At 48.6% G+C, this 24,841-nt stretch overlaps 1 protein-coding gene across 2 annotated transcripts in view; it reads left to right on the forward strand.

Moving 5' to 3' along the window:
• Positions 1 to 935: 935 nt before the first annotated feature.
• The window catches only part of TSC22D3 (TSC22 domain family member 3), a 64,316-nt gene continuing 40,410 nt past the window's right edge, over positions 936 to 24,841 (forward strand). Inside the window, exons 1-2 of one of the 2 annotated variants that reach the window (XM_065914775.1) lie at positions 936 to 1,064; positions 2,047 to 2,472. In XM_065914775.1, the coding sequence (XP_065770847.1) occupies positions 2,153 to 2,472 (320 nt within the window). In that variant the 5' untranslated portion in view covers positions 936 to 1,064; positions 2,047 to 2,152. Of the gene's footprint in view, positions 1,065 to 1,231; positions 1,390 to 2,046; positions 2,473 to 24,841 lie in introns of those variants that run through there. The other variant, XM_065914774.1, reaches the window with a different exon arrangement.

Genomic DNA, 24,841 nt, shown 5'->3' on the forward strand with positions numbered 1-24,841 from the left:
CTGCCTCCTTTTACCTGGTTGTCTCAGGACCAGTGCAGCGTGAATCCCACTAGGGGGCACCTCCAGCGTCTCCGCCGAGATCTGACTCAGGCAAGAAATGTTCTGCTCTGTGAACACAAGATGGCAGTATGTACTGGTCTATCGCAAGGGCCATGGCCTTGTGAAAGCGAGCTGAAAGAAGGGTGGGGAAGTGCTGACAAACTGAAATCCATTTAAGTGAAAACTGAACATGAGGAATATTTTGAATTTTTCTCAGAAACCAATAATTACTGAATTCTATGTATACAAACTATTCCAAGTCTCCAAGTCCTGAGACACTTCGGAACCCTACCACTTACACACCCATGGCTGGGGTTAGACCTGCTTGCTTTCCACAAATCTGCCCTTTCACATCAGCTCGGATCCAGGGGCACTTGCCCCTCAGGCCAAGGTTTCAGGACACTCCGCAGTGTCCATGAACAACCAATCATCACACCCCTCCAAAAGATAAGGATAGAGATCACCTAAGGTGGTAGGGTGGGGATCAAAAAACTGCAAGTTTGGACAAATTGGGGAAGCTAAGTGAAATAGGGAGGACAAGACAAAACTTAGGAGAATGAGGGGGTGTGGAAGTGAGGGGAGCATGGGGGGAATAAAATGAAGGAAAGGAAAGGAGAAAGAAAGAAACCGAGGAGTAAAAGAGGGATGGCAGAGGAAAATGGTAAATAGGGAAATCCAGGAAAGGGAAAAAAAGGAAAGAAAGAAAGGAAAGGGTCGAAAGGAGTAAAGAAAGAGGAAAAAAAAGAACAGAAAAATAAATGAGAGAAAGAGGGGGAAAGGAACAGAAAAATAAATATGAGAGAAAGAATGGAAGAAGGGCAAAGAGAAGCAAGGCCGGGGGGGGGTGGGGGTGCGTGCAGACAGAGGGAGAACTACTAACCGACTGGCATTCCGGGAAGCCGGAGCAGAGACCATCTCAGACGGGGTTCAGGGAAGACATAGGAGAGAGCAATTGAGGGGAAAGGAGGAAAGGAATGAAGGGAGAAGAAACGGACAGAAACCGAGGAGCGGTTGAGCGTGCTTCTGTGAGTTTTGTTGCAGGCGCGTGTCGGTTACCCCAGAGGCGCGCCCAGCGCCCTCGGACACCCAGCAGGGGCCACGCGCTCTCTGCACCCACCCCACCCCCACCCCGCTTCTCGAAGGCGGCGTCTCTCCTGTAGGGGCACCCGTCCGCGGTGGGACCAGGCACATTGGTCCGCCCGCTGAGCTAGATACCGGGGGTGGCGCGGCAGCTCCCGGGGATTCCTGGCCCAAGATGCGCCAGAAGCAGCGAGACAGCCCGAGCCGAAGCGCGGCGGGGCTCACGGAGGGAGGCCGAGCGGGGCCGGGTTCCTGGGAGCGCGACGGAAGGTGCGGGCGGCCCTGCGGATGCTGGGGCGAGATGGGGGCAGAAGCCCGGTGGGAGCAGGCCGGAGGAGGGGGACAGTACCGCGCCGCCGGCTCCTGGGCGCGCGCGGGCGAAGCGGCGGCGGCCCCTCGTGGTCGGTCGCCCCCCCGGCGGGTCATTTGCATGCTGTCACGGCCCCGCGCTGACTCCCGGACGCGCGGCTCGCTCGCTCGCTCACTCGCGCTCGGCTTCTGCCACCGCTCCGCCGGCGCAGCTCCGGAGAGCCCGAGAGCCGGAGAGTCCCCGAGCTGGCGAGGGAGGGAGGGAACCCGGGAGGGAGGGAGCGAGGGCGCGCCCCGGCTCTCTGTCGGCCCCGCCGCCCGCCCTTCCTGCTGCCCCAGGTCCACCCCCGGCCCCAGCTCTCACACTTGGGAAACTTGGGACGGCGAGGGGGCCGCGTGTGGCACCTCGGGGTGGGGGTTGGGGGGCGGCCCTGGCCTGGAGAGGCGGAGGAAGAGGAGGGGGGCGGAGAGGAGGAGGAAGAGGAGGAAGTGAGCCCGAAGGATCCGCTCAGAGCTGTTTGTCCAGCTGTTTCTATTCGCACCCCGAGCAGCGCAGCCAGAAAGGGGCCGAGCCGAGGGTGGCCGGCTCTCGACGCTTATTTCCAACCCTTCTCTTAGCTTGTCTGTCCCAGACACCCTGGAGTCTCCTCCGACCGGCCCGGCGGGCGCGCACCTGCCGGGAGCCCCTGACCTCGCGGGCCAGGCGGCCCCCGAGCCGGAGAACATGGCCCAGCCCAAGTCCGACTGCCGCTCACCTGTCGGCCTCGACTGCTGCAACTGCTGCCTGGACCTGGCCCACCGGAGCGGGCTCCAGCGCGACAACGGCGGGGACAACAACAACTCGGGCAGCCCCACCGTGAGCAACTTTCGGCAGCTGCAGGAGAAGCTGGTCTTCGAGAACCTCAACACCGACAAGCTCAATAGCATAATGCGGCAGGATTCGCTAGAGCCTGTGCTGCGGGACCCCTGCTACCTGATCAACGAGGGCATCTGCAACCGCAACATTGACCAGACCATGCTTTCCATTCTGCTCTTCTTCCACAGGTGGGTGGCGGGGCGCGCGCGGGTGGGCACCTGGTCCCGGGTGCCTCGCACCTGCCTGGGCTGAATGCGCCCCTCTGGAAGGCCGAGAGGGGCCCTGGAGGTTTGGGCGCCTGGGACCGCCACAACCCGACCCGGGAGGCTACCTGGATTCCTGTGTGGCTGAGGGGAGGCCTGGCAGGTGGGAGCCCTGTTTGGAAAGGTGCCTGCGGAGGCTTTCCTGGGGAAATGCTGGAGCCCAGAAGATGGACAGAGCGACAGAGCGGTAGATGCTTTGGGGATAGCCGGCGGCACTTTCTACCCAAATACCTTCATTTCTACGGCCACTTTGGAGAGTCTGCCATGGGATGCTCTTGGGACCTGAGTTCCACGCTTATCAAAAGTCCATTTCCAAACAGGCAAACTTGGGTGGAAATTGCATGGGCTTTTAAATTACTGAGTGGCCCTGACTGAGAATGGGGGCAAGCAAATTTTCCCAACAGATTCAGCTGCTACTGGTGTGGGGGAGGGTGGGGAATAAGAAAAATTAGAGACCTGTGAGAATTTCTTGAAACTCTGGATAGGGGGACCCCCCCCATCCATAATCCACCATGGATCACAGCCTTCCATTTCCAGTGACAGCTAAAAGCAGCCCCAAAGAGCATTCCAGACAGGAGGGTGGATGAGTCCATGTCATGGCAAGCTTGTGTTGGAGTGCAGGTCAGACTTTCTAGAAATCCTGCTGAAGGGCAAGGAAGGGAGAGTGGAGGAGAAAAACACAATGGGAAGACCAAAGGTGGCTGCAGTCTTCCAGTCTGAGGCACTCTGGTAAGAGCCCATCTTGGGGAGACAACTGCAGCAATTTTGAGGCAGGAGAGGCAACTTTAAGAAACTCAGCTGTGGGTTTAGTGTTCTTAGAGCCATAGGGACAAGGCACTGGGGTGTGTGTGTGTGTGTGTGTGCATGTGGGGGTGGGTGGGTGGATTTTCTTCTTCCTCAAGGTCACAGGTTATGTAAGAGAAAGAGAAACCCTCTGTGGAAGATCTCGGTTGTAGTACAAGTTGTGTGTCTAGTTCCCTGTGTGACTCTGAGCAAGTTGCTTGCCCTCTCTGGTTTCTAAGCTTCCTTTTATTTCTGAGATTCCAAGTCATGGGCAGGTAATGTGCTCAGACAAGGTAATAAGTAATTTTGGGCTCCCACAGAGTAGTTGAATAATGTGATGGTTTGTCGGTGAGACATAAATAGGAAATTTTAAAAGACGTCATGCTAGGCAAGAACTACCTCACTTAGTGCTCAGCCCAGGTTAGCCTCCACAATTCCAGAAGTTCCAGCAGGGTACAAGCAAGGCTGCTGACTTCGTTAGCATTATTATAACAGGTTGTATTTGCAGGCATTTTCCACACCAACAAAGCCCTTTCTCATCTATTATTTCACTTGAGGCATCAATTTATCTCATTGTCTCTAAGAAACCAGGCCGAGTTTCCAGGGAATCTTCATTTTTGGTGAAAGATTACTACAAGTGTATTCAGACCACAGCCACTGCAAGCCTGCCGAGTGAAAGCCCTAACAGGTTCCTAATAGTCTGCTGAGCTTAGGGCTGTAGGTAGCGGGGGGATGGATGGCAGTGACACCTGAAAAGAGGGCTCATAGCACTTGCACTCTTTCAACTGGGAGAGAATCTGCTCCAAAATGGCCTGATAAAACATAAGAGGGGATACTTCCTCAGCTCTGGGTCCTAGGTTGGAGGCCTAGGAGGGTCAGACCTAAGTGAGTGGGATGTGAGGCTGAAAGTCTGAAATCAAAGTGTTCACTTCTGCCACACCTTGGGAGGCTTTCTGGTGGTCTGGGTTTCTTGAAAACGGCAAGACCTCCTTTGTCACGTACTCTGTTAACACCTCTTGGTTCTTGGCAAAGCCTGGAAATGCTACCAGGTTGGGTTGGGGGCTGAGGGCTTTGGTGGAAGGAGCAGGGCATATCATTGGGAAGTTGTCTCTGAGCACCCTGCCTCCCCTCCTATGAACAGAGCAACTCAAGCCGTCAGGCTGGGGAGTGACAGGGTCATGTGGTAACCACTTTAACAGTTCCAGAAAGACAAAGCATTCTGTCACTTTCCTTCACAACTGGGACCTTAGAGACTGGAGATTCTGAATTTGGTTGAAAGTTTGCCTACAATGACACGCTCATTGGCAAAGTAGGAGGCCATTATTGCTGGTCATGGGGTTTTTCCAAAATCTAGGCTGGACAGTCTTCTGAGTGAAAATTTCCTCTTCCTACTTCATTTATTCCCTGGTTTTCTAGCTTCATACCACAGCCATTATTGTTACTTCTCTTCCATTTAATTATTTGATACTTCAGATTCCTGCCTGAGTGTTTTTTTCCTCTAACTTGTCTTCTGCATGGCCATCTCTTCTGGAGAAGCGACTCTTTCTGCCTTTCCTCCTACAGCGCACTCCTCAGCTGCAAGGGCTCCTATATTCTTGGGAGGAAGCATAGGGCAGATTCTTGATTTCTATCTGGTTTCTGCTTTGACCTGTCCCTGACTCTCAGCTTAGCTCTTGGTTTCCTTGGAACACAAGAGTGTAAGCAATTTGAGGGTAGGGTGTGTTTTCCACTTACTTAGCTTTTCCTTGGCTTCTAATTATACTGCCAGTATTCAATAAAGATTTTTTTTGGCTAGATGACTGCTTAATTGTTGGTGTGGTCCTATGTAAAGATTTTACAACTTTAATTGACTCTTGAAAAATTCTTATAAGGGTTTAAATATGATTTTTTTTTTTTTTTTTTTTTTGGTATGAACCACATGCAGTAACTCTGATAGCCTGGTAGAAGCCCTGATGAGCAGTGTTGTATATATACATATGAATCAGTGGTAATAGGCATGTACCTCATTGGTATGTAAATAGTCCCTCTAAACTACTTGTGGGGGGAGATGTGTTTTACACACCAGCCCTTCAATCTTGTGTTAGGTGACTAATAACTATAATAGATTAATAGCTAAACATCTACTGAGTGTTTACAGCATGTGCTAAGCATTATATCTGCATAGCCTCATTTAATTTTACACCAACCCAATGAAATGGGTACTGTTATCACCATTCTTCATTTTTAATGAAGGAAATTAAGGCTGGAGAAATTAAATAACTTCCTCGATGCCTTACAATGAAGAGCAGAGCCAAGACTCCACCTAAGATCAGTAGGACACTAAAGAATTGTCGATGAAGGAAGAATTGTTAAACAGAGGCAAATATTAGCCCATAAACTAATCAAATGGTTAAAATGTCCTAATTAGGTTAGGTGACCAATCATCCCAGGACTTTCCACCAACGCAGGACTTTCAGTGCTCAGACAGGGACAGCCCCAGGGAAACTGGGATGATTGGTCAATCTATTATTAGGGGACTATACTGTATTATTTTAAAATGTTTCTAAAACTGGAAAACCTAAGAGTCAGAATATTCTGGGCAAAGAGCTAATTTTTTTCAATTGAAATGCAGCCTATTAAAAAATTTGCAAAGTTGAAATTTGAGGGACCTTAATTCTCTGATCTGGGCTTCTGTGGTGGCTCATTGGTAAAGAATTCACCTGCCAATGCCGGAGACACAGGTTCATTTCCTGTGTTGGAAAGATCCCCTGGAGAAGGAAGTGGCAACCCACTCCAGTATTCTTGACTGGAGAATCCCATGGACAGAGGAGCCTGGCAGGCTACAAGAGGTCACAAAAGAGTCAGACACAACTTAGTGACTAAACAACAACAAATTCTCTGATCAGTAAAGTATAGCAAGCTGAAAGGGGAGCTTTTGCATTTTCTGTTGTTGTCATTGTTGTAATCTCAAATTTATTTCTAAGATTTTATCCAAAACTACTTAATCAGCTCTATTCTTCAGCTTCCCAGCACTCCAGCCAGTGTGATTTGAGCTACTTTGAATCTGGGTTCTCTTGCAGCTCTGAGAGCCCTCAGAGTCTACCTTTAAGCTTCTGCGCTGGCAACAACTGGTCCCCACTTAGATGCACAGAAAATAATAATAGCAAGATTTCTAGTTGTTTTACATGTGTTAATTCTTTTAACCTTCCCTATTGATGTGCTATATAGTAGTAAAGGGAAAGATGTGGATTCAGAGATCAGGCTTCCAAGAAAAATTTGCATAAAAATTATTTGTGCTTCTCTGAGTCTTCAAAGTAATGGTTTCATAAATATATATTCCTGAACCTGATTTCTGAGGACATAGAGGATTTGGAGGGCAAAACTCTCCCACCTGCCTGCTGTAGTGCTTAATTTTATACTCTAAGATCAATTTCCTGTCCTTGTCATCTAAAGTTCCTATTCCATAGTGCAGTGGTATTTGGGCCACACCACAAGAAATTCTGATTTAGAGATTGCAACCTTTTGTCAACTAATTTTGCCATTTGATTTTGAGGATAGTGTACTTTGCTGGGAAAAGGTTTTGAGTTTCTATGTGCTTAAGTCTGTTATTCTTTGCCTTTGTGAGTTTTGCTTTTGGTATCAAGCTAGGAAAGTCCTTTCCTAGCCCAGGGTAATTTAAAATAACTTTTTCCTGAGTGCCTAGTGATCTGACAAAGAATAGGCACATTGAATTAAGACACATTCTCTGTTGAAAACACAAATGCATTTGCAGACTTAACATTCATGGTTTATATACTTCATGAGAGCCCTGATGTGTTAGAAACTGTCTTTTTGCTGAGACACAGATGTGAATTCCATGTGCTCAGACGCTTTGGGTGGTGAGTGACCCTACTGCTCTACCAGCAACTATTATATATACTACATATGTGAGTGTATGTTAATATGTATATATTAGGTATATGTGTATATACCAGTAAAATATTTATAACATAAAATTTGTCATTTTAACCATTTTTAAGTGTGCAAGTCAGTGGTATTAAGTATATTCACAATGGTGCAGTCAGCAATATTACCCATTCCAGAACTTTGGCACCATCCCAAATAGAAACTCTGTACCTATTTAGTACCTTCCCTGGTGGCTCAGGTGATAAAGAATCTGCCTATAATGCAGGAGACCCGGGTTTGATCCCTGGGTCCAGAAGATCCCCTGGAGAAGGAAATGGCTCCCCACTCCAGTATTCTTGCCTGGAGAATTCCATGGACAGAGGAGCCTGGTAGACTACAGTCCATGAGGTAGCACGACTGAATGACTACCTCTTCACTTCATGAAGCAATAACTCCCTGTTCTCCTCTCCCTCCAGTCCTTGGTAACCTCTGTTCTATCTCAGGAATTTGCCTATTTGAGATTATTTTCTATGAGTAGAATTATACAAAATGTGGCCTTCATTTACTTGAGTAATGTTTTCAAGCTCTATCCATTTATCAGCACTTACTTCTGTTTATGAGTGAATGACATTCCTTTGATGGATACACCACATTTTCATTCATCCAATTCACCTGTTCACAAACTTGGGTTGTTTCCACCTGCTTGCTCTGGTGAAGTATGCTGCTTTGGACATTGGTGTCCAAGTATCTTTTTGAGCCCCTTCTTTCAATTCTTTTGGGTCTCTACCTAGGAGTGGAGTTGCCCAGACCTACTTTTCAACCCTATTTTGTGGTCCTTTTCTCATAGTCAATTCATTCAAGTGTAGTAATGCCCATGAAAAGAGCAAATGTCTATTTCTTTGGGGAGAAGACCTCCCTCCCAGAGTCAACTGCTAGTGCTAGTGATTACAATGAAAGAAAAGCTAAGAAGTTTAACCAAATGATAGAAGTTTTATGAGGGAAATGATGTGCTTTCAGGATGCTCATGAATTAGGGACTGGAAAAAGTTTGAATGTGTCTCTGTCATGAATGGGCAGGGTCTACCCAGGTTTGCTACCCAAGGTTTCCTTTTTAAGAGAGTAACATGTAAATATTTTACTCACCATTGACTACTTTGTGTGATTTATTTATCAGAACTTCCTTCAGGGGTGACAGCTCATTGGGAATAGGGTTCTATGGGAATGGAACCTATGAAAGCTGAGTTGGAGAAGAGAAGCAGAGAGATGGGGCCAGAGTCCTTGAAAGGCCTGCTGCAATGTGGGGCTCTGGGCAGCACGGAGCTCAAGAGGTCTGGATGGAAGGTTCGTGCTCTTAAGAAAAGTGACAAGAAGAGAACACAAATTCCACCTCCTCCTCCTCCTCTGGAGAAGGAAATGGCAACCCACTCCAGTATTCTTGCCTGGAGAATCCCAGGGACAGGAGCCTGGTGGGCTGCCGTCTATGGGGTCACACAGAGTTGGACACGACTGAGGTGACTTAGCAGCAGCAGCAGCCTCCTCCTCAGTCTTGCCAGGAATGGGCCCATGTGAGCCCACACCTCAGAAAATAACTCTTTTCAGGGTGACCTTATTTTCCCTCCTCGCCTGAAGAGAAGGTTAACAATCCTGCTTATATTTGCACTTCCAGATAAACTAACAAGCTCTCAATTCCAGGTAGAGCTTTGGCTCCTTTCCATAACAGGTCCTGAAGGCCAGGAAGTCTGGGTAAATGGAGATGGATGTGTCTAGCCAAGGCTGCCAGGGTCTCTGGGTCCCCTGAGTGGTGGAGCCCAGCAGAGCACTTGCCTGTGCTTTGTGGGCTGGTTGAGAGGAATAAGGTCAGCCATGTCTTTACCTTGGTGGTAGCCATTGCGCCATGTTTGCTCATCACGATTATGCTCTTACCTGAACTTTCTCCTCTTGTGTAAGGGATCCCTCAAGATAACCACAGAGCCATAATCTGCCATGACTGGCTGGGTTTACATAACAAATTGGTTGGTGTCATGCAGTAGTCTTGCGAGCCCTGGAGAAGCCAGTGTGCTGAGTGGGCCTGAAGCTTGGACCCATTTGGTGGGGCACTCAGTGTGCTCAGTGCACTCAAGGGAGAGCATTCCTTGACCACAGAGGTCAAAAAAGACGAAATTTCTCTTTTAGATGAAGAAGGCAATAATGGCCCAGGACATATGCTGTCCCATTGCCTGCAATAATGGGACAAGGGTTAGGGCTTCGCTTGGGACCATGGGTTTGGCAGAGCAGGACCCTGTGGACTAATAGGTTCTCTGTGAAGGCTGAAGGCTAGATCTCAGCCTCAAAGCAGGTTTGATGAGGAGTCAGTGTGGGGAAATGGCTTATGGAAGCCACCACATACCCATGCCAAAATCCAGCTTAGCTAAGGAGTCAGAGTGGGGATAAGATGGGAGGAGTCTAGGAAATAAGCTTTTACAAATGATAATCTGGGCAGGAGGGAGTCTTTTCATGGGGCAAAGCTAATTCACTTGTACCTTCTACCTGGAAATCTCTGCCCCAAAGTGGCTCTTGCCCTATGGGAAACAGTTTGTGAGGTGTGAGATCCCAGCCAGCACGGAGACAGACTGGGAGGTTTCCCATTGTGCAGCACTAGCCCGAGGGGAAACCAGAGCCCTAAGCTGCTTGGTCAGTGATGCCCCAGGCATGCGATCAGCCTTCCTCCCCTGGGAACCACTTTCCTCAAATAGGCCCAGCCTGAAATCAGGCCCCTGCCTGCGGACAAAGCCCCAGAGGGACCTTCCCCATCCTTCCTAGAAGGAAGAATTTACTCACGAAACAGCCTTGGGTATTCAGCCTACTTCCTCTTGTCTTCTCTTCAGGGGAGATGGAGAGCAGCTGCTCACAGCTCAAGGTCTGGCCGGGATTCCCACTCCGAGCTTTGTAGGCCAGTGATTGGCTATAGCTATCCCTGAGGAAGAAGGGGGTGAGAAGTGAGAGGAAGGGAAGTGGTTCCAGCAGCTCCTTCCTGGCTTACCCCCCCTCCCCCCACACACAAACACACACCTCCCTTTTAGCCTCACTCCCAGTCTAGGCTGGGCCTGGGCCAGCCTGAGGTCCCTGACTCATATCTCTCATAGTGCATTATGTAACAGAGCCAGGTTACTGAGGCATCAAGCTTCTGCCTGCTCAGTGGCAGGCTTCCCTGGGGCCAGGCATTCAGAAGCCTGCTGAGGGTCTAAGTAGAGCTCACTACACTTCCAAAGGAAAAGCCTTCCCTGCCTAGTGTCAGGCCAAGAGTCTGCTCAGAGGCAAGTGCCAGGCGGTGAAGGTGATTCCCCCCTGAGGCCCCCACACTCTGCAGCACATGTAAGCAGGCAGGTGAGCTGCTTTGGGCTTAAGCATGGTTTGGGGTGTTCTTGAGGGGGTGGCATCTCCTGCTGTCACCTGATGGTACAGTGCTGAAGTCAGCCTGGTGTATCGGGGGTAGGGGTGCAGAACAGGTGTCAGAAGTTCTTCCTTTTGTTGGGTCAGGTACTGTTCTGGGGACTTTAGGGAGATGGGTTTAGTAGAAGCTGGGAGGCCCAATCCAATTCCCAATCCGTTCTTCACAAAATCTCAAAGTCCCCAGGATGGCCTGAATTCACAGTGATACCTAGTTCACTTTCTAGCTTTTTCAGAAAATGGCATTGCTGGTTTGGTGCAACTGAGCCCCCAATGAAACGGGACTCGCTAAATTCTATGACATATTTCTCTAATAAACTCACATGAATATCTACAACACAGAATAGCCGCATCAATCTAATAGTCCACTGGCTCAAAGTTTATGTCTAAACCAATAGGTCCTCTTCTCTTTCCTTGTCTCCACCCAGCGTGTCACACTGTGTTGCCAGTGGGTAAATGCCTGTGAGTGGGTAAATGCCTGTGAGTGGGTAAACACTCACAGGCTGAGTGTAGTGGGGGGCACTGCCCTCCTGTCCAAGGAAAGGAGGAAGAAACAAGGAGGTAAAGTCAAAAGATAGCATGGGAATTACTGACAGGTGTGATTTGTATGCAACTCTCAGACAAGCCCAGGACCACCATCTCAGGGCTCAGGAGAGCTGGACACCCCAAATTCCCTGAATCCAGTGACAGCTGGGGGCAGAAACTGAGGCAGAGGTGCAGGATTCCCCCTTCTTGAGGCCCCTCCCAGGCCTCCAGCCTCTCACTTGTCTCTATCCCTCACCCTTTCAGTTGATAGTCAGTTGCAGTTAAAAAAAAAGAAAAGAAAAGGAAAGAAAAACGAATAAGATAAACCTGGCCCAGTCTTAAGACACTAAACTCTGCCTCCCCAGGTGCACAGGAAAATGAACCACGGCAGTGCCTCATTAGACCTTTTACTGAGCAGCCAAGCGCTTCAGTTAATCAATCCATCATTTATTGACCACGGGCCTGCTATTTACCCAGCACCTACTGCAGATTTATTGAATGCCTGCCCTGTTAGGCATGGAAGAGGGGTAGAGGAGGGAGGTGGCAGGACCAAAGCAGTTCCAGCGGAGCCATCAGTCACTGCAGGCTGGACTGGGGCTTCTGCTCCTCGAGGGAAAGCCCTCAAGCTTACTGTTTCCTGGGTCTGCAAGCCCAAAACTTAGGCAGCGCCAAAGCACACTAGGAAGGGAGAGTCTTTTTATGGCAGCAGCTTCCAGCAGGGCCTTAAAGAATGGCCAGTGGAAAGAGCTGTAAGGCTGTCTGATGGGAGGGGAGAGGGGCACCTTGCCTGTCCAGCGAGGGTCATGGGTCAGAAGGAGCTGGCTGGGGTGGGGACAGCAAGGAACACTTACCATGTATGAGAGGCCTGATCTGGCCCTCCTCTTGTGGCCCCTTTCTGAGTCAGAGCAAGCCTCCCCTCAGGGACCTAGCTAGTCTTGGGTAGGTGGAGGCCTTCAGGGCCCAAGAGCAGAAAGACACCACTCCTCGATGCTTGCAGAAAGCTCATCAGAACCAGGAGGGCTAAGCATGGGAGTGCAGTTGAGGGTGGGTGCCAGAGGAGTCTGGGGGTATGGCTTCACATCTGTGCATCTCTGGCCTCGGTCTCCACCAGGCCCCTTCTGAGGGGGATAACAGAACAAGGATCATGTCAAGGCACTGCCCTGAGAATATATATGTAGTGTAGTAGTGTTAGTTGTTCAGCCGCGCTTGACTCTTTGTGACCCCATGGACTGTAGCCCACTAGGCTCCTCTGTCCATGGGATTCTCCAGGCAAGAATACTGGAGTGGGTTGTCATTCCCCTCTCCAGGGGATCTTCCCAACTCAGGGATTGAACCCAGGTCTCCTGCATTTCAGGCAGATTCTTTACTGGCTAAGCTATCAGGGAAGCCCAAGAATACACACACACACACACACACACACACACACACACACACACACACACACACACACACACACACACACACACACACACACACACACACACACACACACACACACACGAATACACACACACACACACACACACACACACACATTGTTCACCCAAATCTCTCTGGAAAAAAAAGTTCCTGGCGGCCTCACAGGGTGTCATTTTAGTCTTGTTTGTATCAATACCTTGGTCAAATCCTTCATTCCCAGATGCCATATAAATGAAGGTCCTGGGATTTGGCTGAGGAAGGAGGGAAGCCTCAAGCTGACAGGAAAGGAAAGGGAGCTGGAGTAGCAAAAAGGAAGCAGCCTTGGGTCATCTGGGGAAGCAGATTGCTGCTTACGGTCAGCACATTGCTTTCTGGGGCCCTCGCACCGAGCTAGTGTCCTGGGCATGCATGCCCACACCCTTTCCTATCAGTGCTCTGGAAAATTCACATTTAGCTTCATGAGCAAATTCAGTCAACAACAAATATTTCTCTCATGCCTTCCATGTGACAGGCTCAATGTTAGGCACTGGGAATAGAGTGGGGAACTCACAAAAAGCATGGCCACAGCCATCATGGAATAGTAGAGTAAAGAGATGAACATTAACCAAAATAACCACGCTAATGAATCTATAATTACAAAGAAGTGCCAAGAGGGAAAAGGAATAAGTTCCTCTCTGAGAGTGTAACAAAGTATCAGACAAGGCTTCCTGAGGAAGTGATATTGAACTAAAGAAAGGTATCTCTATGGCTGAAATTCTAATCATCAGACCTAAGCCAAAGGAGACATGTTTAGACAGAGGCTTTCTCAGAAACCCCTGAAGTCATGCCATAGCTACTCACACTCTTGGAAATATTTCTAGGCTATGAGTGGCCAGCAGGTCCAAAAGGGGAGGTCTGACAACATTCTGACAGGAGGAAGAGATGGGGGTTGAAGCCCACGGGGCAGCCAGTACTTAATGTCATCTTTCACTAAAAATAGTCCATGACGGTATGGAAATACGTAAAGGCTGGCCCTGGAGACCAGTGATAAAGCCTATGGTGGAGGGAAATTTGTTTTTGTAAATTATTTACTGTAAAGAAAAAAAGAGCCACAGAGGGTCATCTGGGTTTTATTTTCCCTTTGCGGGCCTCCTTCTAAGTTGTGAATGCTTCTCATTGTACAGAGGCCGTGGGGCACAAAGCTTCAGACTGCATTCGTTTCTGGGGCCTCAGGGTTAAATTTTCTGGGTTGAAAATGTCAGATAATTTATCCAGGCTGAAAAACAGTCTGAATGCAGAAGGGAAGAGAAGCTTGCTTAGCCAACCGGCTAACGCCTGGGACTTCAGGGAGCTGTGGGGCCAAGCTAAAGGAACCAAGATGATTGATTGAAGACGAGCATAAGGATGGGCCAGACGGTGGTCAAAGAGAGGTTGACCTTCAAATATAAGGAAGTCACAACTCAGAGATGGTGACTAGCCGTTTCCAAACCACACTAGAAACAGAACGAGAGGAAATAGGCCTCTACTGTAGCATGAAGAACTGTGATTAGATAACAGAAAGAACTTCCTGACTACTAGCATGCAGAGAAGCTAGACAAAATTACCAAGGGATGTTACATAAAATGCAAACACGGGGAAGGTGGTGACTAGCAATAAAGAACTGAATAAAAGTATGAGAGGGCTGGTAATAAGGATCATGGACAAAAGGGGTCAGATAGGTGGGGAAAGCAAAGGCATCAGATGCAGGTGCTAATAAGGAAAAGAAAAGTGCATGTGTGAGAGATGAATGTCTTTAGGAAAATACTTTGATAATAGAAATATGTATGAAATTTCCATTGGAAATGGAAGTGAAGTGAAAGTCGCTTAGTCATGTCTGACTCTTTGCAACCCCATGGACTATACAGTCCATGGAATTCTCTAGGCCAAAATACTTGAGTGGGTAGCCTTTCCCTTTTCCAGGGGATCTTCCCAACCTAGGAATCAAACCTAGGTCTCCCGCAATTGCAGGCGGCTTCTTTACCAGCTGAGCCACAAGAGAAGCCCAAGAATACTGAGGTGGGTAGCCTATCCCTTCTCCAGGGGAACTTCCCGACCCAGGATTTGAATTGGGGTCTCCTGCATTGCAGGCGGATTCTTTACCAGCTCTTCTAGGACTGGAATCATGTGGGGGAACAGACTAAGGAGTTGTTAATTCCCCTCTGAATCTTTCAGGTTTCTTATCTCCTAGGCAGATTAGCATCAGTGGTATATCCATCCTAATGGTCTAACAATTTTGGGGAGCATCTCAGTGTGGTAGGTCATTGGAATAAGACTGCACACCCCAGGTGCTTGGGGAAGAGGAGGATTTCTCCTTTCACACACACGTGAAAATCAGACATGGGGAGAAAGTGGCAGCCAACAAGCCAGGCAGGATCCCTGTGGCAGGAAACTTACAATCTAATAATGGAGACAGACATCAAATAATAATTACACAAATAGCCATATCATTACAATTGATCATAATGAAGAAAAGGTGCAGGAAGCTGTGAGAACACAGACTAAGGGGTGTTCTAATCCTTCCCCGAGGATTAGAAAATTCACAAAAACAAAAGTCACCTTGTTAAAACCTTGGGCATTGTATCATTTATGTCCCTCTGTGAGGGATTCTTGCCCCCCAAGTCACTGCTAATATCCTAAGGTTTGGATTTTGAAGTCACTCTGACTCACTGGGGACCTCAGATAGGAGCAAACCCCCAAGGAAATTTTCTCATTGCCAAGATCAAGCAGCCATGATTTAGGCAGAGTGATTCTCTAAGGGCCATAATGGCCTATCAGCTGAAAATCAGGATCAGAAAGACTTTGAAGAGTTCTTCACCTGCCAGATGAACAGGGTGACAGTCAGTGAAGAGAATAAAGAACTAACACACTGAAAATTATACTCGAAACTGGCCCCCCGAAATGACCATGTCTTCAAATTGCTATATCTTCAGCCACCTATTCAGATATGGGTGGCTTTGCTAGTATATTCTAGTGTTAACTGCAAAGTGTGTCCAGAGCTTTTGAATGCTGAGCCATCGATCATGGGGAGCCATGATCCTAGAGAGGCAGGGCCCCACTCTGTTTTTCCCGGTTTCTCTCCCAGTAGGGTGGGAGGTACTGGCCTTTGTGGGGAGCTGGGGTGGGCTTCTTCACCCTCAAAAGACCCTAGAGCAGCCACTGAGGAGTAGAGAAGGGCCTGACAGACTATGTGACATTAGCCAGTGACTTCTCAACCTCAGTTTCCTCATTTAGAAAATGGCAGAATTAAAAAAAGAAAAAGAAAATGGTGGAAGTGTGGTTGAGAGGTGGGGGTTAGGTGAGAGGATGTTCCAGGAAGCACTCAGTGAAGAGAAGCCTTCCTTGTCATTAGGCAAATCATATGAAGAGCCGGAACAAAACCTTTTAGGACATGCCTTATCTCCCTCTCTCACCAGTCCCCTCACAGACCCCTCCCCTTGCTCCGTCAGTCACACAACCTGTCCTGCCCAAAGCCAGCTAACACCTGCAGCCCAGTCTGGCAAGCTTTATCTCTGTCAAGGCTTGCTCTCTGAACCTTCTTCTTTCACACTCAGGTGTAAATGACTGACAAGGCTTCTAGGTTTCCTTCTGTTTGCAGGGGACAAACTGCCGGGAGCTTTGACATTTTTACCAGAGATTGAGACCTAAAGAGGCATGAGGGCACCCTACTGGCACTGCTGGCAAATGGAGAAGGATTTCAGAGGGCAGTGGAACTGGGGACTGCCTCTTCAAGACCTTGAAATTCCATCTACCCAATGTTGGGGGCTGGCACCTTCTGCCTTCACTTGCATCTTAGCCAGACACAGAGGCTCAGAACTGGTAGGGCTTCTGCAGTCATTCAGTCTGACCCTCACCCTTTACAAATGAGGAAACTGAGGCCCAGAGATGAGTGGGTGCCTATCACAAGCCAAACGGCCAGTTAGTGACCAGCTGAAAAGAGAAACCATGTCTCCTGATTTTCTAACCCAATGGTCTTATGAATTCTCATCTCTAGATGGCTGTGCACATCCCATCCCAGTAGGTACACAACATCTCCATGCCAAGAGACCAGCTTTGGGTCTCCCTGATGCCCAAAACGGTGGTTTTTTATTTGATTTTATTTAATGGAATTGACCAGTGGTTTGGGTGTTATGGAGTCCCAGCGCTGGAATTCTGCTTCTGTTCAGACTGGGGCTGCATGCCACAGCCACAGTCATGCAAGGGGGACAGAAAGGCTTGCTGTTCGGGTTGGAAAAGAAATCAGTTGCTGAAACATTGGTCTTTTTGAAAGTTCCAACCACAGGGGCTGGCTGACAGAGCCGCTGTCTGGGCTCCCCTGGAGGATCCGGCCCTCCCCTTCAGTCTGGGAGTTAGTTTAGGAAGCTGGCCCGGCCTCAGCAGAAGATCCTGAGAGCAGCACTTGCCCCAGGAGCTCCAGCCTTCCCTCAGAGCCTGGGAGCCCCCGAAGGCACTCAGGGCCGGGAACTTCCTCCCGCCTCCACAACGGAGCCAGCCCAGGCTGGCCCGGAGGCTCCCTGAGCACTTTTTCTTCTGAGCCTGGGAAAGAGTTTCCAGTTGATCCCGCCCTAGCCCAGCAGCTATAGAGGGAGAGCTAGAGCGTGAGAGGGAGGTACAGAGAAAGAGAGAGGAACCAACCCCAGCCAGGCAAGAGAGAGAGAGAGAAATCAACTCCAGTCAGGCTATCAAGATTTCCCTGGGCAACAGTGACAATGAAGGGGGAAAGACTGGAGGAGCCTCAGCTCATGGAAGAGCCCCAGCTTGTAGAGGACCCCGAATTCATGGAGAAGGCACAGTTCCTGGAGGAGCTACAGCTTGAGGTTGTAGAAAGTGGGTAAGGTTTTGGTCCAGAAGATCTGGGTTCAAGTCCCGACTTTGCCACCAATCTGATGCTTGAGCTTGAGTAAGTAACTCCCTGCCCTTCTGTGGGCTGCTTTCCCTACTTACAAAATGAGAGAGGGGAGAGAGAAAATGGGTTTCTTGACTCTCTTCCAATTCAGATATTTTGGAAGATCACACCTGTAGCATCTTGTTGTGTATAGATGGGATGTGTGGACACATGAATATGTCATTGAAGCCCTGAAGGTTGGAAGGATTGGAGGAAGAGGGGATTCACAAAAGCAAGAAAGGGAAAGGAGAAGATGGTAAATGTGTAAAAAAGTCATAACCCCAAGAGAAGATCTAGGCTGAATAGAACATTAGGGTCCACTTTGAAAACTCAAGGATGATGGACTTGGAATGATTTAGTAATGAGACCAAGGTGTTTGGGGGTGTGGTCAAGGTATAGTTGCTAATGAGCTCTCCACCAAATGTCTCCCAGTGACCCCTTCAGCCCCAAAGCTCAGCTCCTCAAACCAGAATGTGTTTCTTGAGTTCTTCGTGTGTGTCTTTAGAGAAATTATCATTTGAACTAGGGGGATTTTCTGGTCTTGGATGTTTGCATTTGCTCTAAAAGACTGCCTAAGAAGAAGGACTAGACTGGCCCTTTGTCTTAGAGATCTGGTTTCCAGATCTGAAAGAGACACAGGTACTCCAATGTTCATCGCAGCACTGTTTATAATTGCCAGGACATGGAAGCAACCTAGATGCCCATCAGCAGACGAATGGATAAGGAAGCTGTGGTACATATACACTATGGAATATTACTCAGCCATTAAAAAGAATTCATTTGAATCAGTTCTAATGAGATGGATGAAACTGGAGCCCATTATATCGAGTGAAGTAAGTCAGAAAGATAAAGACCAATACAGTATACTAACTTATATATATATATGGGATTTAAAAAGATGGTAATGATAACCCTATATGCAAAACAGAAAAAGAGACACAGATGTACAGAACAGACTTTTAGACTTTGTGGGAGAAGGCGAGGGTGGGATGTTCTGAGAGAACAGCATTGAAATAAGTATACTATCAAGGGTGAAACAGATCACCAGCCCAGGTTGGATGCATGAGACAAGTACTCAGGGCTGGTGCACTGGGAATGGGATGGAGAGGGAGGCGGGAGGGGGGATCGGGATGGAGAACACATGTAAATCCATGGCTGATTCATGTCAATGTATGGCAAAAACCACTGCAATATTGTAATTAGCCTCCAACTAATAAAATTAAATGGAAAAAAAGAAATCTGGTTTCTTGGTAAAGCTCCACTTTCACCAGAACCACCGCTGCATGACTCAATGCAGGGCCCTTTGAGAATTTGACTGCTGCTATATATAGCTGCTCTTCCCCTCACTTATGCACAGATGAGATACCAGAAACCAATCTGCTTGGTGAAAGTTGGTGTTTGGTACCTTTCACTGCATTCTGATTCCTTCATAGTGGACCATCTCTCCCTGGATTATATGATGAGGGTCCATAGCCACAGTAGGTGACACTTCACTAACCAGAGAGAGCTCCTTGCCAGGCGAGGCTTGAGAGCTCAGGGCTGCCTACATGGCAGATCTCCAATGTCCTCTGCCAACTGTGTACCCACCAGCCTCTCTACTGCTGTGGGGAGGGTGAGTAGAAGAGAAGCCGGCCCCACCTGTCAGGCACCTGCCTACTGCCCTAGTGCCCTCACCCTCAGAGTCACACACTCTGCTTCCTTGCTGCTAGCCCACCTTCTTCTTAGCTCAGTTTGTTCAACAATCATTTCTTGTCCCTCAGTTAATCAGTCATAGAGTCTGGTGGTTGCAAGGGATCTTAGAATTCCCACAGGGAATAACGCTGCACTATATAGAGCCCTAAGGTCCTCCTTGGTGCCTTGGCATCTGCTGAAGGGAAAGAACAGAGAAAGGGAGGAGAGAGTTGGGGGCAGGGGAAGAGAGGCCGGGGTGAAGGTGAATTTGGAGGGAAGGAGAAGAGGAAAGAGTTTAGAGGAGGACACAAAGAAAGACAGGAGGCATTGTGCCACCGCCTTCATCTCCAAATAGATGTTACACCTCCAAACAAACAAGGTCACAAATAAAAATCTGTGTGTGTCTTTTAAACTTGAAGGGGTTTGGGTCTTCACCTGGTTTAATTTTCCTCACCATAGTATTTTCAAGCTGGGCTGCCCTGAACTAGAAAGCATCTCCCGGTGGGTGGTGGAAGTTAGGGAGTTCTGGGAGCCTGGGGAGTGGAACGGGCAGAGCTCCCTGCCTCAGCCCTGCCTCCCTCAGAGCAGTTTTGTTTCTGGGGACTTTGCATTCAGAGACCCTGAGAGAGTCCAAGTTGGATGGGGTGGGGGCGGGGGGTGGTGGAATGGGGAATGATTATCTGTTTAATAAGAGCAAAAAGGGCTCTAAGCCCCTGAAGGGTCTTAACTCTCCAGCAGAAACGGGAATCTTGTAAAGCATCCCCAGGGGGTGGACACACTACTTCAGCCTGAAGGCATCTACCCACAAGCGGGTTCCCTTGTTGGTCAGCCCTGATTGTTGGATAGTCCTTGTGTTTAGCCCACATTGGCACAATCTTTCTGGCCTACAGAACACTTTGGCTCCACTGCTCATGTTCTTGCTGCGGGCCTCCTTTGTCTCCTGACCACCCGGGGAGCCAGCTCAGAGAAAGGGGTGTTGCTGGCCTCCCAGGGAAGACGGTGTTCCCAGCTCGGGACACCACGCACTCCACGCTTCTCAGCCGGAGGTGACTGGGCCCCATGTGAGCACTGGGCTGGACAGGCAGGCTGCTGATGTGGGCTTGGGGGCACTCCAGCCAAAGCAGCCCCTGGGGCCAAGGCTGAGGAAGTCCGCTCCACAGAGGGCACTGTCCAAGTTAAGTGAGGTCTAGTGAGGAATTCTCAGCAGGGAAAATAGCTTGAGGGAAGGAGCACTTGACCAAGAATAAGGGCCCTGTGTTCTGCTGCAAACTGTAGCCTTGGCCAGGGCTGGCACCTGAAAGGAGGAAAATAGTAAGGGCCAGGGCCCTAGCCCTAAAGGAAGGCGTGAGGGAGGCAGGCTCAGGATGGCATCCCGGCCATTCAGCCCTCTAAAGCCCTGCTGGCTTTACATTGCAGGAGGAAATAAAGCCATGCTTGTTGGCGGTGGGGACCTTCTGTGTGCATTATACAGAAAGCACTGTTCCCCTCAAGCACAGTAAACAGGCGCTGGTGGTGTACAAGATCATTTTAGGTGGTACGTGGACTAACTTTTTCTATTTTTTATAGCTATTTATTTATTCAACATGTATGGAGGGGGAGGAGTGTGTCTAACACATACACCGTATGATTTCTAAAATATTTCTGAGCAGAAGGCAGTTTTAAAAAGTGAATCTCCTGTAAGCTGTTTTAGAGAAAATGTTAAATAAATAAGATTTCCCATGTGGCTTAGTGGTAAAGAATCCACCTGCCCATGCACGACACTTGGGTTCCATCCCTTGGTCGAGAAGATCCCCTGGAGAAGTAAGTGGCAACCCACACCAGTATTCTTGCCTGGGAAGTCCCACGGACAGAGGAGACTGGCAGGTTGCAGTCCATGGGGTTGCAAAAGAGTCGGTACATGGCTGAGTGACTGACTAAACAACAACAAAAAAAGAACAATACTGGTGGTCCTCAAACATGGCCTAAATCTTGAAAGTGGTAGGCAAATCACTGGATTTGGGGCCATCCGACCACACTTGTGTTAGCAGAGGTAGGCAAGGGGAGCCATACTGTATGATTTGAGATCATCTTATCCATGTACGGGCTTCTCTGGTGGCTCAGCTGGTAAAGAATCCGCCTGCAATGCTGGAGACCTGGGTTTGATCCCTGGGTTGGGAAGGGCCCCAGGAGAAGAGAATAACTACCCACTCCAGTATTCTGGCCTGGAAAATCTCATGGGGTTGCAAAGAGTTGGACACGACTGAGCGACTTTCACTTTTTAACTTATCCATGTACACCTAGCTTGAAGGCCCCCTCTGACAGCCCACTTCCAAGTGTAAGAACATGCTGCTATTTTTATATCTCTGATGTCCTGCTCTGCCCCGTGACACTCAACACTCCAGATCAGCAGCAGGCCTTTCCCCTGGCTCCAGGCACTGCCTCTACCACGCTCTGGGACACAGTCGGTGAGAAGTTGGTGGGGCTGTCCTCACCACCTTCCACTCATTTCTTCTCAGCATTGTTCACAGGCATATTCAGCTCCAACTTAAGGAGTATTTCCGGGAAGTAAGTCAAAGAGGTTCCAATCTTTCTCTGAATGCACAAAGCCCCAGTAGAAGGACAGGAAATATGTCACTGTGGCAATTTCGCATGGACTGGCGCCAATTTCTGGACAGATTCAGGCAAGATTCGGTGGGAAATTTGTATAAAATCAAACTGTACAAGAGGGTTCCCATTTCTACGAGGAATTTGTGATGGGCCCCTTCCTCCTTCCATTGCCCTGAGATAGGGAACATGATTATTAGTCCTGCTTCCTCCTGGGGCTCACCTTGCGGATTGTGAGGTGAGCCCTAGAAGGAAGTGGAAAGGTGATCGAGGTTTTGGGTCTGTTCTGCCTTCCGCCTGGATTGTACCTGAGGAGCCTTGCATGTCTTTGCTCTGTTGTCCTTGGAACTGTCTTTAGCCAAAGGCTCAAGCCGAGACAGCTGAGCTTCCAACACCTCTAAGAAAGGAAATACTACAACATCCTTTGGTGGTCCAGTCCAGTGTTTAATAACCTTTGCTCTGTGAGACTGTTCCTCCCAAATTTTGTCCTCTTGCTTTCTGATCCACCTCTTTGTATGCTTAATGGTAGTTCTGATGCCCTTTGTCAGTTTTCTTTTCCAAATTAACAAAATCTATTATAAAAAATTTGAACCAGCTTGTATTTCTCTATCCCTTAGACAACCTCCAAATTCTCTACCAGAAACTTCATTATGTCCTCTGTAACAGCTTTAGCCAGTCACCCCCATCTCTCTTACCAGTGACACATAATTTGCAAAATGGCCGGTTTGAAAAAGAGCAAAATTAACTGAACCTCAGAGGACCTAATCACCTGCCCTAACTCCTTGAGCTAGCTGTTCCACGGGAGACTGGAGCAGTATAGGGTTTCATTAGTGGCCAATGGCCATGGAATAGAGAAGGAAGATGACCTCAGAGTTCCTACAGGCTTCTTCTCTATTTAGAGCATCCAGGATCATGCTTACTCCTTAATAATACTAAATTGTGTACTTCTGATTCATTGCAGCCTCTGTCTTTAGCCACATAGATCCATTCTTGTATCTGTCACATTTTGGTTGTTCTTATATTCATTATCTACGTTGGGGATTATCCATAGGAGTCACTGACTCCTAGGTTGCTAGCACACCCCCACCTGAGCGAGCTGCTCTGTGGGTACTCAGGCATGCAGAGTCACTTTGACACCAGTCCAAGTCAAACATAAATAAAAAAGATTCTTGCAAAAAGAAATCATCCACTCACACACAGATTCCAAATACAATTACAGTTGAATTTCATGTAGCTGGGGTAACACTGGACCTGTGGCATGGATAATACAAAATAAAAGTTACACCCCCAAAAAATCACATATAGCTAGCTTTTAAATTGCAGTAGGGGCCTAGTTTTTTTTTTTTTTTTTTTTTTTTTTTCAGTAGTTCTGCTTTCCTAATTATTTGGGCCAAAATGAAAGTGAACCTGCATTCCTGGAGTATACAGAAACTAGGAGAAGAACCTGGGTGTAGGGGGAAGCTAAGCTGAGACCAGGTGTTGCCACAGACATTTCTCAAAGTGGAAAAGCCTCCCAGAAATACTTGAGAGTTGGCTTTCAGAAATCTTCTCTGTGTGTCTTAGGTATGTGTCATATGGTTGTTTATGCAACGGACTTGTCCAGGAAGGTCTAAGGGGCTTGTCTGCAGGTATCTAGCTTGCTTTGGGGAGACATAGAGCCAGGGAGTTGACCAGAAATCGCAGTTCTCTTCTCCTTCCTCACAGCCCGATGGCTGTTGCACTGTTCCTGGTCTGGTCACCTGACCTGTGCAAGTCTGAAGGAGGTGGTGCAATTCATCTGAAGAAAATCACATCTGAGACAGGAAGGGGCACGGCAGCCTCTTCAGCCAAGGATTTATGTATCTGTCACAGGAGGGAAGTGTGAGCTGAGAAATGACTCCCAGAAGTGCTAGAATTGGAAGAGGCAACACTGCTACCTTTCACAGTCAGTAGTGTATTCATGTGAAATCTGGGCTACCTCAGGAGGCCAGCATCCTGGCCCTTCCTCCCTTCCTCAAGTTCATCCTCCCTCCTCACTCCCCTTCTCCCTCCCTTGCTCCTTGCTCTGACTCCGCATACACTTAAGAAAACAGAGCAGAGCTGGCCAGGTGCATCCCACCAGGGACCAAGCTGTAGGTGAAGGAAAGAGGCTTGCTACTGCTTTTTGCCTAGCAGTGAGAAACCAAGGGGACGGACCCTAGACCCTTGAGCCAGTCATAACCCCTTGCAGCAGATGTCATGTCACCATGACAGGCACTGTAGCAACCTAGGGGAATGGGGTTCCTCTGGTTCCTGCAGCCCACAGAGGCCAGGGGGTTCATTCAATCTGGCTCTATCTACACTTAATTCTTTGCGAATTTTGTGAATCGATTTTTGCATTTTTGCCTGCCGGGCGCGTTTTGGCTATGGGCCTCGGCAACATCATTAGACTCTCGTGGTATCTCTGGGGAATATAAGATGGGCTGCAGGACTCCATCTATTGGGCTCTATTGTCTGGATAACTTCTAGCCTCTCCAGTGCCAAGGGACCCCAGCTGCAACATCCAACCCACTGCTCAGGTCTGTTCCTGGCACCGATGGAAACAGACTCCTGGCATCTAAGTGCAGCTCTTTGTGTGTTCCTTTCCTATTCTTTGTCTCCAGGGCAGGGGCTTGGCCAAGAGAGCAGATTCCCCGCCATGACAAAGACCAGGTGATGGTAGTCATGCTCTTCTTCTCAGGAAGCAAGGAGTGCGCCACGCCAGGCCTTGAAGGGTGAGTGACACCCTGGCTCGGGATCTCGGCCCTCCTCACCAGCACATGGTCTGTCCGTTAAGTGGGAGGCGATGAGTCTGAATTCAGGGGAAATGCCTCTCTCTGGGGAGGAGATTTTATCTCCTTTGTTGTAAACCTAAATGTCAAATCTGAAACATTCTCAGCCTGGATAGAAGAAGCAGGCACATTCCTCAGAAAATGGCCAACTGGGTAGAATTTGGTTTTGACTCTCTTTCTTCTCCCTCATTCTGCTTTCTAGCACAAGCTCCCTCAAACTACCCCCAGCTGCTCGGGGTGATAGATAGCACATGTTCCAGAACTTTCCTGATCTCCCTGTCTCTTAACCATCCTCCTGCAGGAAGCTTGCTTTCTGCTACTGCTAATGTGATACT

Source organism: Muntiacus reevesi, chromosome X, assembly GCF_963930625.1.
Source record: "Muntiacus reevesi chromosome X, mMunRee1.1, whole genome shotgun sequence".
Taxonomy (NCBI): domain Eukaryota; kingdom Metazoa; phylum Chordata; class Mammalia; order Artiodactyla; family Cervidae; genus Muntiacus; species Muntiacus reevesi.